The sequence below is a fragment of the Megalobrama amblycephala genome, linkage group LG23, assembly GCF_018812025.1.
Source record: "Megalobrama amblycephala isolate DHTTF-2021 linkage group LG23, ASM1881202v1, whole genome shotgun sequence".
NCBI classification, from domain to species: Eukaryota; Metazoa; Chordata; class Actinopteri; order Cypriniformes; family Xenocyprididae; genus Megalobrama; species Megalobrama amblycephala.
In genome coordinates this window covers 20,818,938-20,836,291 of record NC_063066.1, presented here as the reverse complement: position 1 = coordinate 20,836,291, position 17,354 = coordinate 20,818,938, and the positions used below count along the sequence as shown (strand labels likewise).

The window sequence follows — 17,354 nt, the reverse complement described above, 5'->3', positions numbered from 1 at the left end:
TAGGTTTAGTTGCTTGTAATTTACTGTTATTACTATAGCAAATCCGTGTAACAAGGACACAAAAAGTTTTTTTTTTTTTTTTTTTTTTTTAAGGTTAAAAAATGGGCTACATACAAAAGGCTTTCACCCAGAAATGAAATAATGTCATTAATAACTCACCCTCGTGTCGTTCTACACCCTTCGTTCATCTTCGGAACACAAATTAAGATCTTTTTGATTCGTAAAGCTCTGAAGCAGTGTTTTGAAATCGGCCCATCACTGCTTCAGAGCTTTACGAATCATATCAGTGGTTCGGAACGCGAAAGTCACGTGATTTCAGCAGTTCAGCCGTTTGTTAGGATATCTGAATCACTAATTCGAAACAAAAGATTCGTAAAGCTCAGAAGCAGTTTTGAAATATGCCATCACGAGATGTTGAAAAGTCTTTTTTTTTTTTTTTTGCGCACAAAAATTATTCTCGTCGCTTTATAATATTAGAACCACTGAAATCACATGAACTGTTTTAAGTATGTTTTTAGTACCTTTATGGATCTTGAGAGGTTCAGTGCCTTTGCTCTCAATAGAGGCCTCAATGAGCCATTGGATTTCATCAAAAAGATCTTAATTTGTGTTCCGAAGATAAACAAAGGTCTTACGGATGTAGAACGACATGAGGGTGGGTAATAAATTTTCATTTTTGGCTGAAATAACCCATTAGTAATTGTTAATGTGTAATTATATGCCTTTTAATATATTTATAATATGTGATAGGACATGAACCAGTACAACAGGAATGTATACCGTTGGCACTCTTATTTTTACATAGTTTGTAAGCTTATGCACATTTATATTCTAATTTTCCTCTTTTCATATTTGGTCCTCCATAACCCTATTGAACGAGCCTTTGTGGGAAAAGCACATGCCCCAGCGTGCAGATCTTCGCGCTACTCTAAGTCTCATACACCTCGCATACTAGAGTAGCCTAGAGCAAGCGGTACTGTCGCGTCCTTCACTTAAACTGTGTGAACAGTTTTCTCGTGCATGGCACAGGAATGCTGGAGGCGGAGGCTTAACCGTATTAACGTGTCTGTAGTCCAACAATAGTATTCCAACTTTACTCCACCGTGCACGACGAGCTCTTCATACACCTTTAACAATCAAACAGATCCCCACAAACCGGATCTATTTGGGATATTCGCTAAATAAAACGCATCGTTCTCGTCAGAAAATAGAGTTTTGCACTTTTTAAAATACTCGTTTTTTGTATTAGACGGTTTCAAAATTAAGTTTCATCCTATTTTATCTTTGTCTTAACACTTTGTTGTACGATACCATATACAGTCATCGAGACGCTATTTTTAAGTGCCCTTGGCAAGCGCGTGCCAACTTCTTGAAGCGACTCTCTTAATTTTAGTATTACTTACTAGGAGTGTCTGCCAGTTAATTGTGTTTGTTCAGTTGGGTTTTCGTTTGCACATTTGTTTTTTGACACGCCTGAACTGTAAATCTGCTCAGCCATGAAATAGGTTTAGTTCTGAACTACCAGAAGTTCTTTTTTTTAATTTAGGCTATATATATTTTCCAAGGTCAAAAAAGACGACCACTGAACACAACTAACGAGCTATTGTTGGTGCACATCAATTAGCTATTTAGTGTCTGAGAAGTCGCGTGTTGATCCGGCTTTTTAAGGATGTCTGTTCACAACGTTGCCTCGAGGAGTTCGGAAAAGCTGCTGTACTTTGGGTTTTTGGTTCTGGTTCGTTCAGTCTTTTGTCATGGGTTTGCTGAAGAGTTCAATCCAGGCTCTTATGATTTTGGGTCTGTTATTCTGGAGCCTCTGGACGGGATGAGAAGATACGCGGAGTCCATTGTTGGCACCCATGTGATTGAGATTTGTGTTGAGGTAAAACTGTTCCTTTGTTATTTGTGAAATGAACTACTTATTCTACACTTTCCACAGTAAAATATTGCTCATTTTTTGACCGTTCAAAATACAGTGGTGGCTCTTTCATATAGTTAATTATTAGCTAATTATTAGCTCAACTAGGATTGTTTCTCCTGAAATTAGACACAAATGTGACGTTTGCTGGATATAGAGAAAATTTGATGAGAAATATTTGAGTTCATACTTGATTGCAGAATTTGGTGTCTTGGAAAATCTGAGCACACTTTGAAACTTTACAGGAGAGGTTTTTGCCTCAGGAGAAACATCTGAGAAGTATGACATGATCCTTTTACTCTCCATTCATCTTGGTGAAACAATTGAGATACTGAAGAGATCTCTTTTGTAAACATTTTTAAACAAATACATGGTTATTAAACATTTTCAAGAATTCTGTCGTCTCATCTAACAGGGAATGTTCTCAGAACGTTGTCTAAAGTTCTCTAAAAAACATTCTTCCAGTAACGTTAACAGAACGTTTGTTTAAAGTTATCTGGTCTATAATGTTCTGGTTATAATGTTCTCAAAACGTTAGCACTAAAAGGTTTCATTCATGGAAGTTTTCCCCCCTGTTTGACTGTTTTTCAAATGTTACTTTTTGTTTCAGAATGTTCAAAGAACATTCAAAAGTATTCTGTAAAGCAAACATTTAGAGAACAGTCAGGAATAACATTATCATTAAACATTTGCGAACTTTTCTAGAACATATTTTTGTTTGCTGGGTTACTGAATTCTGATTGCCTTTTAACTGGACCTTCACTTCTCTTGTTTCCTAATGAATGCTTAAACTTTTGGTGTGTGGGATTCACGGTTCTCTTCCCACTTTTAACCATCTCTCATGTTGTTCCCTCTATTTGTTAATCCTTCTTTAACCCCCTCCTCTCCTCCACTCATCCTTTGCCCTAATTTCCTCTGCTTATGTCCCCCTCACCCACCTCTCTTTGTCCCAGAATGCTGTGTTGTACCTTGACTCAGTGTTTGGCCCAGAGAACATCTATTCTGTTGCTATGGTAAGAACAAGTAAAAGTGTCAGAGCTCATGTCAGAGGATTGATTTGTGCTCTCGCTTTGACACTCGCACTGCTCATCCTTGTGTTACTGTCTGTGTGAAAGCGACAACTGCTACTGAGAAAAAATGCCAGAACAGGTGTGCAAGTGCTTGGTGGCTCACGCCCAGAATGCCAAACAATGCTACTTTGTTCAGTGATTATTTTCCCATTGACTGACTTAATGAAGTCATGCACACTCTCTCTCTCTCTGAATGTTTGTTTGCTCGTCCTTCACCAAATGAGGTGACCTTGTGCCAGAGAGGAGTATATTTGATCACAAGTAATGTATGTGTGATAGCTGTGCATGTGTGTGAGTGATGGATAAGCGGGGTGCCCAGCTGTCACTGGCAGCTTTACACACACACACAGACACAGACACACACAGACACACACACACACACACACACACACACACACACACACACACACACACACACACACACACACACACACACGTTAGGTTTCTATGTTTTATGGGGACTTTCCATAGACATAATGATGTTATACTATACCCTGTATAGTCTATCCCCTAACCCGGAGGTCGGCAACCCGCGGCTCTTTAGCGCTCCCCTAGTGGCTCCCTGGAGCTTTTTCAAAAATGTATGAAAATGGAAAAATATATTTTTTTTCATATGGTTTCTGTAGGAGGACAAACATGACACAAACATTCTTAACGTTTTCCAATGCTGTAAAAATGTGTATAATAAACATTAAATTTAAACATTTCTGTCAACAAAGATTTGCGTCATAGCTTGCGACACACGTTTCTGCGCGGCGCGAGGGTATGCATCGACGTCACTTTCCCGCCGAAAGTGCGCTCCCTCAGCTGGACTGAGTGGCAAAAGAACCTGCTGCGTGACTGGATTTAACAGGGGAAACTGAGAAAACGCGAGTAAAACAAACGAATTACACTAAAGGTTGGACTCGAAAGTGTTTCTTACAACTTGTCAAATAAACCTAATCCATGGATATTGACATGCAGCCAGGAGTCGTGTTTCCTGACATTTATATGTGCCTGATTTGACGCCGGGGAAATAACGTTACATAAAGCAAATCTGCCTGTGAATATTTTATATAACTACAATATAGGTAGGTTTAAATCCGCGTAACGTTAATCACTTATATCAATGTTATATATATCGTCATATTTTCCAGCCCTAAAACATATAGTTTTATAGTATAGTTTTTGTCAGTGTTTATTTTAAAACACAATTATGCAGAATATAAGATGGAAAATATTGAATTGATGATTTGTCAACATAATATATAACAATACATATGGAATGATTTTACATCAAAATCCAACAATTCGACACAAAATGATAACTGCAAATCCATGTTTCTCTGCTGGAGTCCAGCTGTTTCTGTGAATTGCACCGATCCATTTGCTTATTTTTTCTGTAGCTTTCAGCAGTTTTTAAATATATAACGTTACCTCAGGAATACCTCATTATGTATTTGTAGCCTATTTTGTCATTTTGATAGTAGGCTAATATAGCTAATATACACTTACAGCCTGTGTTGCCTTCATATAAGGCTTATATAAGGCTTTTACATTTTTTGCGGCTCCAGACAGATTTGTTTTTTGTTTTTTTTGGTCCAATATGGCTCTTTGAACATTTTGGGTTGCCGACCCCTGCCCTAACCCTAAACCTACCCATCACAGAAAACTTTCTGCATTTTTAATTAAAAAAAAAAAAAAAATTATAGGCTCCAATAAGCTATAAGCTCAAATGTCCCCACAATGTAGAGTTTACCAAGACACCCCCCCACCCCCCCCACACACACACACACACACACACACACACACACACACACACACACACACACACACACACACACACACACACACACACTTACCTTCTTAGCCTTTCAAGCTAGATAGTGTAGATACCAAACTTGCTAGTTTTATTTTTACTTATTTTTATTGCAGTCAGCTGATGTCTTATCACCATTCAAAAGAATGGTTTGATATTTTGAGCTGATTTTAACACGTTTTCATTTGTCACGCATCTCCTAGCAACGAGGTACACTGTATAAAATAAATCTGTAAAATAACCGAAAAAGTACTGGCAGCTCATTACCCGAACATTATCCAGTCATTTTACGGACATTTCCATTAACCCTAAAACAAAACTTTTTTTTTTGAAGTGCAAAATTCTAAATACAGGTAAAACACCCGTAAAAAAATTAAGACAGTACATTATGACCTATTTTTTTGGATTTTTTTAGGATGTATATTTCTGCATGAATTTGCATGTTTGGAAGGACTTCAAAGTCTGGTAGTGTGTGATCCTCAGTCGTTTAGTGTACAGGTTGATGACTGGTTTTCAAACCATTTTTGAAGTCAGCAAGTGTATGCCTATTGTTTCTAAATCTGTTCAGATTAAATTTTTTTACATGTTCTCTGAACTTTATCACAGACCCTGGGCCTCATTTATAAAACATGCGTACGCACAGATTTGATCTTAGAGTGTGTGCACTGCGTGCACTAAAATAAATGCCAACTTTCAAATTTATAAAAACGATCTTTGACGTGGAAAAGTGCTTAGCACCATGTCAGGGTCTAAGCAGAAGTACACACTTTTCCTTGTGGAAGAGAGTCAGAGTACTGCAAGTATTTGAATATCTAAGCAATTCTTGCCACTCACCGTTCTCAAGTAAGTTAAAGCATTTGGATATTGACTGGTAATCTTTTATATGTTAATGACATTAATTAGGCAGTGTTTACAAGGCGGAGATCTGAGACCATTTGGCTGTGCACAATTTCATTTGATCATTTGCGATTCTGGAAGAGAGGTGTACTCTTTTTCTTTTTTTAAGCGTGCGTTCATAATCTGAATCACACAGGCACATAGGGCTGTCAAATGATTAATCGCGATTAATCACATACAAAATAAAAGTTTGAGTTTGCCTAATATATGTGGGTGTACTGTGCGTAATTATGTATATATAAATACAAACACATTCATGTATGTATTTGAGAAATATTTACAAGTCTATATATATATATATATATATATATATATATATATATATATATAAATAAAAATATTTTGTACATAAATAACATATTTCTCTTAAAGCTGCAGTCCGCAACTTTTTTTGTGTTAAAAATTTACAAAAATTATATAATAAGAATATACAGCATGAATCCATTTTCCAAACCGTGTTTTTGTCTTATCCTGAATCATTATGGTACACTTATAATAAGTGTTTATATTCAGACTATTTCAGACTGGACTGGTAGGACTCGCCGCAGAGTATCACAGTAACTGCGTGACTCGCCATAGACATACATGGAGAAAAGTAGCTCCGGCTAGAATGTTCCTCCGCAAGATGCGTGCAGTTCTGTTTATTAACCGCTAGAGGGCCAAAAATCGTGTGTGTATATAATTTATGTGTATTTATATATACATATTAATTACACAGTACTCACACATGTATTATACAAACTCAAACTTTTATTTTGTATGCGATTAATCACGATTAATCGTTTGACAGCCCTACGAGCACATTTAAAAAATGATTCTAAAACGTTTTTTATGCAACATTTTATAAATGAGCCCTCCTTAATCTGTTCAGATTTTAAAAGTCGTGTAGTGTATTCCAGACTTAAATTGCTAGTTCTCAACTGGTTTTGCTTGAGGACCCAGATTTTACATTGAACACCAAGTAATGACCAACACAGTAGGCCTATCACATTTGTTTATCATATAAAAGTAACAAAAATGCCCTAATAATCAAACATTAAAACTGAGTAATATTACCAACAATGTACTTATATTGATGTTGTATTGTTATACAGGTAAGGTTTGGTGGTATGGGTAGGTTTAAGAGTGGGTTAAAAGGGAAGGGAAGGGTCAACAATGTAATTATAAATGTAATTACGAAATTAATTACAGCTGTAATTACATGCAACGTTTCTTTTAAAATATAAGTACAATGTAAAAATATGTATGTACACAATAACTGCATTGTATCAAATTATTTAAATGTTAGTACATAGTAGTTAAAGACACTTAATATAAAGTGGGGCCCACTTATCTTTTATGAAATAATTAATTTTCTAGTAAATTTAATTTAGTTATCTTGAACTTTAAAGAATAAAATTCTTGAAAAGAAAACCTTATTGGTTTGGCATAATATTTTGTTATTTTCCAGGGGGAAAAAATCACAGAATGTCACATATTCTGTCTATAGAATTTGAATTATTGAACCCAAAACATTTAATTAAATCACATGTGCATTGTGTCAGAGTGTTAGTTAATGATCAGCCATGGACAGTGATCAATGAGTTGAGTTCAGATATAGACCGCCCTCTGTAAGAAAACCAACAATGCACACTACCTAGGCACGTCCTGGAATCTAACCGATTTTCTTTTCCTCAATGTTTTATTCAGTTTGTCGAAATGTTGCTGAAGTTTGTTGCTGAAGGAGCTGCCAGTGGGCTGAATGTCATTGCTGTGTATGTGTCTGAGATACTCAGAGCTACAGGAGTAAATGGTGAGTAAAGGTCATCTCTCAGGGTATACATGAAACTTGAATATGCATAACACATTCTCAAAGATAAATGTAATTCAGTGTAATGGTCATGAAAATCTAAGCCACATGAAGTGTAGCAAGCTTGATTTGTTACTCTGTTGAGTACTAACAGAGAAAGTATCTTACTGCTTCTCCTGAGGCTGTCGTAATGCTGATATACTTAGTACGTGTCACTTAGTATGTGTGGAATGACAGATATTAGTAGGGTTACACTTTATTTTAAGGTGATGTAGTTACATTGTACTTCAGTAAGTACTGAGTAATATTAATTAATTACATGTACTTACTATAGAGTTATGGTTAGAGTTTTGTTTAGGGTAATTATGCATAATTTATTTTTATTACTATAGTAAGTACATGTAGTAATGTGTAACTACCTCCCCTGAAAATAAAGTGTTACCGAAAGTAGGAAGAATGAAGGCAGTGTTTCATCTCAGAAACGTATGGGCCTGTATACAGAACATACAATTGTCCAGCTCATCAGTTTATTAGTGGTGCTTAAACCCTTAAAGTCACCATGAAATCTAAATGGACTTGTTTTTAATGGAATATTGCAGTATTTATTTTTAATGTTCATGCACGTCATTTAAGTGCCCTCATAATCTTTCATCAAAATAACTTCCCCTCCCTCTTGCAGCGACATATCTTTTCTCTGATGACGTGTTTTACTGGTGCGAGGGCGGGACAAGCTGTCACTCAAATCAAATCCACCAATAGCAAAACATAACCATCCAATCAATTCCATTAGACAAAATTAAGTCCCGTCCTACATTTTTTCTTGTTTGAGAAGACATTTCACTCAGATATATGTCACAATAAGGAAGAAAAGACTATCACAGCTTACATTTCATGCTGAGTATTACCATAAACGATGGCTGATAAATGATAAAAACATTGAGAACCAATCAGAATCCAGAATCCAAGCATTTAAAGTGGCAGATGACTTTGATCTTGCTGCTTTTTCAGTGTCTCAAACATGAATGCCTTGTTTTTACAATGTTGTGGCAAAAAAAAAAAAAATTAAAGGTGCCGTAGAATGGAAAATTGAATTTACCTTGGCATAGTTGAATAACGAGTTCAGTACATGGAAATGACATACAGTGAGTCTCAAACGCCATTGTTTCCTCCTTCTTATATAAATCTCATTTGTTTAAAAGACCTCTGAAGAACAGGCGAATCTCAACATAACACCGACTGTGACTCAACAGTCAGGATCATTAATATGTACGCCCCCAATATTTGCATATGCCAGCCCATGTTCAAGGCATTAGACAAGCCAGTATTAACGTCTGGATCTGTGCACAGCTGAATCATCAGACTAGATAAGCAAGCAAGGACAATAGGAAAAATGGCAGATGGGGCAATAATAACTGACATGATCCATGATAACATGATATTTTTAGTGATATTTGTAAATGGTCTTTCTAAATTTTTTGTTAGCATGTTGCTAATGTACTGTTAAATGTGGTTAAAGTTACCATCGTTTATTACTCTATTCACAGAGACAAGAGCAGTCGCTGTTTTCATTATTAAACACTTGCAGTCTGTAATTCATAAACACAACTTCATTCTTTATAAATCTCTCTAACAGTGTGTAATGTTAGCTTTAGCCACGGAGCACCATCAAACTCATTCAGAATCAAATGTAAACATCCAAATAAATACTATACTCACATGATCCGATGCATGCATGCAGTATGCATGACGAACATCTTGTAAAGATCCATTTGAGGGTTATATTAGCTGTGTGAACTTTGTTTATACACTTGTATTATAGTCAAGAGCTCGGGGGCAGGGAGCGCGAGGATTTAAAGGGGCTGCGCGCTAAATCGGTGCATAGTTAATGATGCCCCAAAATAGGCAATTAAAAAAATGTATTAAAAAAATCTATGGGGTATTTTGAGCTGAAACTTCACAGACACATTCAGGGGACACCTTAGACTTATATTACATCTTGTGAAAGAACGTTCTACGGCACCTTTAAGGGAATAAAGAAGAAATAAGAATGGTGAAAGAAGTTCTAGGTCTAATTATAGCCTCTAGATGTGAAATCCATTTAAACTCTTTGCAAATAATATTTCAGTTAAAAATGTGCACACATTCACTCGTTTGTATGTCTAGTATGACAAAAATGTGAAAAACGTCACGTCTCATTACATTCAGTTATGAATGACATCATTTTGATAGCATATTTTCAATTTAAAATGGAGAAATTCCATAAAAAGGTTTAGTATTTTTGCATCACTTTATGTTACTGTGGGTCGTTAATCATATCCATCGTAAAACAGTTGCCAAGTATTAAACGTTTAGCTACTTATATCTTACCACACACACACACTCTTTCACTGTAAAAACAAAGTGTCAAAGTGTAAAGTGTCACATTGGAATTCACACTTGCCTTCAGTGAATAGTAAGCCCTGCCTTCTGTGATCTGATTGGCCATCATTTTGACATTGACGAGCTGTTAAACCACTGAGGCAGACCAGCCTAAAAAATGTAACTTTTTAAATTGTCTGTCATTCTAAAAACAAACAGAGTGGTGTGTAATGGAAAGCAGCATTAAGAAATATCAAATATTGGGGGGACAACCCTGACAGCAAAATAATGTCGGGCCAGATCCGGCCCACATCTGGTCCACGTGTAAACCACATGTACCAGAGTGGGCCAGATCTGGGCCACACTATGGGTGCTTTCACACCTGCCTCATTTAGTTCGGTTGAATCGTACCAGAGTTCGTTTCCCCCTTTGGTGCGGTTCGTTTGGGCAGGTGTGAAAGCAGCAATCGCACTCGGGTGCGCACTAAAAGCGGACCAAACAAGCATACCGAGACCTGCTTGAAGAGGTGGTCTCGGTACGCTTTCAAACGAACTCTGGAGCGGTTCGCTTGAGATGTGAAAGCAATCCGACCCAGTTAACGGACCAACGAACCAAATGACATCATAATTCATAACGGAAAATGCGATATAAAAAGCGGTAGTGTCTGATTCTGTGAGTGAGCACATTATTTACCACAGATGTAAACCAACGAGCGCCGCTGTTGTGTAATTGCACTTCTCCGTGTGAGAATGCTGTCCCGACAAAGCCTTTTTCCTGCTCTGCTTCATTATAAAATGTAGCCTATATAGTCTCTCTCGACACGCTGACAGGTCGCCTACTACACAGCGCTGGGAAACCAGAGACAGACAGAGAGAGAGAAAGAACGCGCGTTTGAATTTGCCGCAGTATTAATATGAATGTAGTATATAATTTAACAGCGGGAAAGACGGCTACATTTATAAAGTGTTTGCGTGTGTCTCGACAGTTTCAAATAAAGCCACAATAATCTCATGGAGCGAACTTGTCAATCATTATTTTGATGGATGACGCAAAGAAAACTCTGACCAATAAGAGGGCAGTTTTACTCGCATGTGACTTGCCTAAACGCATTTTGGTACGCTTTGAAATGTTGCCATGTGAAAGCGAACCGAACCAAGAAGAAAATGCAACATTGTAACAAATTTAGTCCCTGTTTCGGACCAAAACAAGCAATCCATAGGTGTGAAAACACCCTAAGTTGCTGTCTGGGAATTTAGCTATTTCCAATTATTGTGGTGGACTTGTGCCCCTCAATGCCTATGTGGGTACGGCCCTGTGTAAATGTATACAAGTTTGGAAAACCCTTCTGTATCTAATGGGAAACTGGGAAAAAAAGAGCAACATACACAATAATAAAGAAAACTATCAAGCTAATTCTGACAACACGGTGCTGAGTCTGCGCAGGAAATCACACTCACATTTTCTTCAGAAAATGCAACATATAATTAACATCTGTTCTTTTTTTCTTTCTCTCTCTGTGTATTATTCAAAGAGACAATATCTATCCCTCATTTCACCGCCGAGGGCGTGTCTGCTGTGACCAAGTGGGCTTTGCTGGCTCTGATCAGTTACTGGCTGCTGTTCTTCCTACTTCGGGTCACTGTGGCACTTGTGAGGCGAGTGTTTTGGCTGATTAAAGTAGTTGTACTGCTGTGGCTGTTTGTGCGGATCGTCAGTGACCCCGTGGCCTCCACTGAGGTCACCACAATGAGACTAATCCTACTAGTGCTCATCTGCGCCGTGTTTGGAGTCGCTACGAGCTACGGCGGGGGCGGTCTAGAAAGCCGAATCAGCAAACTGGAGGGTCAAGTCAAAGGAATGGAAAAGAAGAAGAAAACAGAGTGAAGAGCAGCTCAAACATTCAGATACGGACTCATGATAACAGAAGGATGAGGACTCAGGGATGACATTTTGAGTCTTTTATGTAACTCAAAGCAGCCTTAGGAGTATTTTATGTCTGATCTTGCCAGTTCTCTCCTGCTTTGAATATAATTCATAATTCACCGGACTAGTGAGGCTACTCCCATACTCTGTAAAGCAAGAAGACAACTCCATCAGACAGCTCTGTGAATTTTATGTGGTACAATTAAAGCTATCCTTGAATGTCGCTTGTTGCTTTATGACTGTCATTGCTGCACAACAGTAACGATACAAAATCAACACAATGAAGACACTGATCAGGGAAACAGATATGTGAGTATAGCAATATTTAGACACTGTCTGACTGGACATTTGAATGTACTTTGGCCTTGTTTTTCACAATATGGATAAACTGTATTAGATGTATATTATAACTACACATCATGCCTGAATAAATCGTGCTAATTTGCCTAAGGCTATGGGTTGGTTATGGTAGACTTTTTTCCACTATATGCAAAGTCTATACAGCAGCTTCAAATAGTATTTGAATACACCACACTCAAAATGTATTAGTTTTCTTAAATATATACATGTTACTAGACATTATCTTGAAACTAACCTTTCTTAGCCACATCTGGTGCCAAGGTGAGTTTGATCAGATGTAATAAGTCAGTTCACACAGGTGTAAAAGATCACATTAACTATCAACATGATACGCATTGCTATGGCCTGTTTGTGGCCCAGATCTGGCAAATAGGAGTGGGCCACCCAAGGGCCGTCATTCCATGCAGCATGTGCCAGATGTGGGCCGGATCTGGTCTGACTCAATGTTGCTATCTGGGGAGATAAAGGTTCAGTTACTGCATGAAATTCCTTACATTAAAATCTTTATTTAAATCCAACTTAAATTCTGCACTTGATGATTTGATTACAAGTTTCACTTGATCAGTAACACTGACATGCAATATAACCTAATATGAGAAATATTATATATTTTATTGCATTTAGTGTATTGACAATTAACAAATCGAATCTTTCCATAGAAGTGACCATGATGAATATCTGAAAGCATCTCTTTCTTTCTGAGTCTTGATAGATAAATGTGCAGTATTTGTTTGAGATTCATTTGATATGATGTTTTTCAAGTATTCTAGGAGTATATTTTTCCTAATTCACAATTTTGTCAAATTTCAGATGTTTTATATAGGCTTAATATATGCAGGCTGTATTTATTCTCATTGTCAGCAGGCGGAACTGTTTGTGCAGTATCAAGTGTGGAATGTTTATTAGAACAAACCTTTCAACTTTCTTATTAATCATCAAAAACTGTATTAAAGGGATAGTTCACCCAAAAATGTTATCAATTACTCTCTCTCATGTCCTTCCAAATCCGTGACCTTCGTTCATCTTCGGAACACAAATGAAGATCTTTTTGATCAAATCTGAGAGCTTTCTGTCCCTCCATAGAGATGTGACACTTAAGTCTGAGAAACGATGCATGGATTGGTGGCCTGTCCCATAACAAACAGTTATAACAGCCAGAGAAAAACTTGCCCAACTGCCCAAATAAAGCAAACAGTGATCACCATAATGGTGACAATTATAACTTTCAATAAAACAACACCACCTTAATCTCTGTTAAAATTGGTTGGGCCCCACATGGGTGTGCTGGCTGAGCCTGGATGTGTAATTGAAACCTCTGTCTCCATCTAGTGGCAAATATAATGACTATTGAAAGGCCCCCTGTTCGGCACTGTCCCCAGTTCGAGCCCCAGTTGAGCCAGGAGTCCTATCTGTGTGGAGTCTGCATGTTCTTCTTGTGTCAGCGTGGGTCTCCTCCGGTCATGCAGGTTAGGTGGATTGAATGTACCACATTGGCTGTAGGAGTGTGAGTGAACACAAGATCATTGTGATATGTAATGAGAACATTTGGTTTAATCACTGAAACAGTATGTTCTTCTTTCAGTTTAGTACTTTTAACAATCAGTTCATTCAATAGCAAACAATTCAAGATATGTTTCAAATCACCCTTTTTGCTGAAATAATTACACAGGCTATAGATGCCACAATTACAAAAAAAAACAAAACAAAAAAAACACTTACATTACCTAAATAACACAACTGACATAAAATCCATAATGTTTGTAATAGTATTTATTCAGTGTGTTATCAAAAGGTGTAAAGTATGACACAGTCATGGGGTTTTGTGTAGAACAGAGTTTGCTGCCAATACAGTAAATGTTCTGACTGTACCATATGACTGAATCTGTACTGTAGTTGAACTTTATAAGGGTGAGTTACAGTAATGTGGCAGTCTCTACCATGGTAATACCTCTGTTTACAGTATCACATGGCATACTATAATGTAAAATGATGCCATCTGTCTCCTTTCTTCTGATGCATCTTTGATCAATCAGATGTTATACAGTCACTGACTGTTTGTTTTACCTTGTACTCTGTCCTGCTCTGTTCATAAATTTCAAATCCCATTTGGTTCACAACACAGTGTTTAACAGGACCACACACACACTTTGAAAATTGTGGTCATTATCTAAGATAATTGCTAATAATGTAAAAGGAATTAATTACATTTGGTTATCCATATCGAAATTGCAAATAAGTTCTATAGAAACTATGCCTATAGAATCAATATATATAGAAATCTTTAGGTGTACCAAATGATCCATTGATTAACCATTAAGTTCAGTTGGATTGAATAATAGACAAATGTATTCAACTGAACGAAAAGAGGTGCAAATCAAGTTTGATAGTAATAGCATTATGAAAGGCAATTACTGTGAATGAAACATTTACATAGATGACACACTTATTTTGCGTAGTGAAAAGGATACTTTGTGATTTTGAGTATTGTACAAACAAAATTGAAAATATGCAGACATGTTTGAAAAAAAGTTCACTTTTGATGATATGTTGTGATATTAGTATTAAGAGTTTTGAAAATTTACCAATTTCATGTGAAAATTGCACCAAAGCAATTAAAAAAACTAACCCCTATTTCTTCTTCTGTGTGTGTGTGTGTGTGTTGTTCATTTCTTAGCAATGAACTTAGTCTATAAGATTAAAGAGTGTATATTTAATTCATTTATTTTGCATATCTTGCATGTCTTTAAGTTCAACCCCTTATTTTCATGTAAAAGAATATTTGAATGACTAAAAAGCAATGTTGACTTTAGTTTATACTCCATTAACTCTTAGGCAAACTAATGTATCCTTGCCATTACATATTTAAACAAACAACATGCAACCAGTATATAAATGAACAATCCAATGTGTATTTGATCAAACCAATGAAACCAGGAGATTTCTTATTAAAGCACGTATTCAACCATTTTCACACAGTACATACATGTTTTAGAACAGCCTCTCATAGTTTCTTTTTCCCATCATCCCTGCTTCTCAGGTGAGCTCAGATTATAGCTGGCATGTGTTCAGTCAGTTCAGAGGATTAAACACTTTCTCTTTCTTTTCTTCACTGGGGGCTGGTGTAGAACCGCATGAAAGACTTCATCAAACACTGTCTTAAGGCCTTGCTGTGTTAAGGCTGAGCACTCCAGGTACTTCACAGCCCCTATTTCTTTGGTCATAGCCAGGCCTTCAGCGTAAGTGATGGGGGTCAGGTTTATCTTTTTCAGCTCTTCAATGATGTCCTTGTCATCTCTCAGATCAAGCATAGTCCCAACGAGTATTATCAGAGTGTTGGGGCAAAAATGCCTGACCTCTGGAAACCATTTTTGACGGATGTTCTTAAACGAGGCTGGTTTCACAAGAGAGAAACAGATCAAAACCACATCCGTCTGAGGGTAGGAAAGTGGGCGAAGCCTGTCATATCCCTCCAATCCTGATGTATCCCACAGTGCCAGTTTCACTGGATTCCCATCGACAGTCACATTGACAGAATAATTGTCAAACACAGTGGGGACACACACCCCTGGAAAAGCACTGGTGGTATAGCTGACCAGAAGGCATGTTTTTCCCACAGCCCCATCCCCGACAATTACGCACTTTATGTCCTGCATCTGCGTTCACGTATCATGCTATCCTGCTAGCTTTATCTGTGAATGAATCAATAAAAGCTGATTTCATGGTTCAACTCACAGCGATTCCACACAAAAAAGAAGTACAGAGTCGATGAAAGGAAGGAAAATGTGAAGTTTCGATTTGAAGCTAACTTGCCTGACTGACTGCATTCCAACACATTTGTTCATGTTTCATTTAAATAGTCACTCCCACAAACCCTCAGATGTGAATATTATTTAAAAATTAAAATTATCCCATAATACTCACCCTCAAGCCATCTTACGTGCATATGACTTTCTTATTTCAGCCAAACACAAAAAATGTCCTGGCTCTTCCAAGCTATATAATGGGAGTGATTGGTACCTGAGATTTTAAAGCCCAAAAAACTGGTGCATCCATCCATCATAAAAGCAGGGGCCTTCTGAAGCGAAGTGGTGTGTTTTTGTAAACGGAAACATATTTCAGATCAAAGCTGAAAGAGGCTAGAATAGCAACCTAGCATTGCTCACAAGCATTGAGTCTTGGCTTAGTGAGTATGTAGGTGAGGGAATCATTATCTGTCCAAGCTGTCCAATGGAACTTGTTGCATATCGTCCACTTCAGTGCAAGGAATTCTAGCCTGTGAGCCAGATAATTCACCTGAGAACATGGGAAAGAACAGCACCCAATCCAAATGAGGCATCCACAGCTAGTATGAAGTCATGTTCGAAGTCTGGTGTGTACTAGCGTTATGCTTGTGAGAAGGTCCTCCTTCAAAGTGTCACATGCTTTCTGGCATCTGTCCATCCAATCTATTAGTGAGAGGTTAATGCACACAGCCTTTGAGTTAAGCTTCCTCCTTCTGCCTCAGGTGTGCAAAATGTTTTTGTAAATAGCTGCAAGCTATTGCCAGAAAACAAAACTGTTTTATATGTGGGGTCTCAGAGAGTTGATGGGGCAAGTGAGTTGTTTTATGCTCCTGTGACAGTTTGCGACTGTAACACATTCAAGGGGTTACTGGATTTTGGTAGTACTGGCAATCTCTCTGCTTCCCAAATGTGAGTATCTGGTTTGGGGCAAATTGCCAGCTAATGTGTCTGTTTCTCCAGGAAGCACTATAATTGTTGAGCCAACCACTGCATGTTTAGCCCTTAGAAACATCCTTGTTGGACGAGTAGTTACACCAATGTGGGGCAATCGATGGGTACCAATGAAGATACTAAACCCTAATTCAGTATCACTAAACTGTAGTAACACTAAACTGGCTGATTTTTCTTCTTGACTAGCTGTGGAAGATCTTACTGTCATGCAGGGTTTAAGTAGAACCCATTGTCACGTTCCTGATTCAAATAACACTGATGGATGTGAAGTTTCTGCGGCATGGAAGCGTAAAGTGGCAGCTCTTCTTGTTTCCTACCATCATGTTTTCTCCAATAAGCTGGATTGTGGAGAGGCAAAGGATTTTGTGCACAGGATCCATCTTTATAATGGAGGCCATGCTGTCTGCCCTATCGACGCATCCCTCCTGTCCACTATCAAAAATTGAGAGAAGTGTTGTCGGAGATGGAGGAGAAAGGCATTATCAACAAATCTGTCATTTGAGTTTGC

General features: G+C 37.6%; 2 protein-coding genes across 3 annotated transcripts; one reads left to right on the top strand and one right to left on the bottom strand.

Annotated features, from left to right (window-relative positions):
- Positions 1–1,042: 1,042 nt before the first annotated feature.
- Positions 1,043–12,208, top strand: si:dkey-74k8.3. 2 transcript variants are annotated; one of them, XM_048176570.1, is made up of 4 exons: positions 1,043–1,882; positions 2,872–2,931; positions 7,373–7,475; positions 11,362–12,208. In XM_048176570.1, the coding sequence occupies exons 1-4, from the start codon at positions 1,670–1,672 to the stop codon at positions 11,712–11,714; spliced, it is 729 nt and encodes a 242-aa protein (XP_048032527.1). In that variant the 5' UTR covers positions 1,043–1,669; the 3' UTR covers positions 11,715–12,208. The 2 variants fall into 2 exon arrangements, with proteins under 2 accessions (XP_048032527.1, XP_048032528.1); XM_048176571.1 differs by lacking the exon at positions 2,872–2,931 and having other exon boundaries at positions 1,065–1,882.
- Positions 12,209–14,590: 2,382 nt separating this feature from the next.
- LOC125259154 (ras-related C3 botulinum toxin substrate 1-like) lies at positions 14,591–16,245 on the bottom strand. Its single transcript, XM_048176572.1, has one exon. It carries the CDS (start codon positions 15,764–15,766, stop codon positions 15,188–15,190), a length of 579 nt encoding a protein of 192 aa, XP_048032529.1. The 5' UTR covers positions 15,767–16,245; the 3' UTR covers positions 14,591–15,187.
- Positions 16,246–17,354: the final 1,109 nt, after the last annotated feature.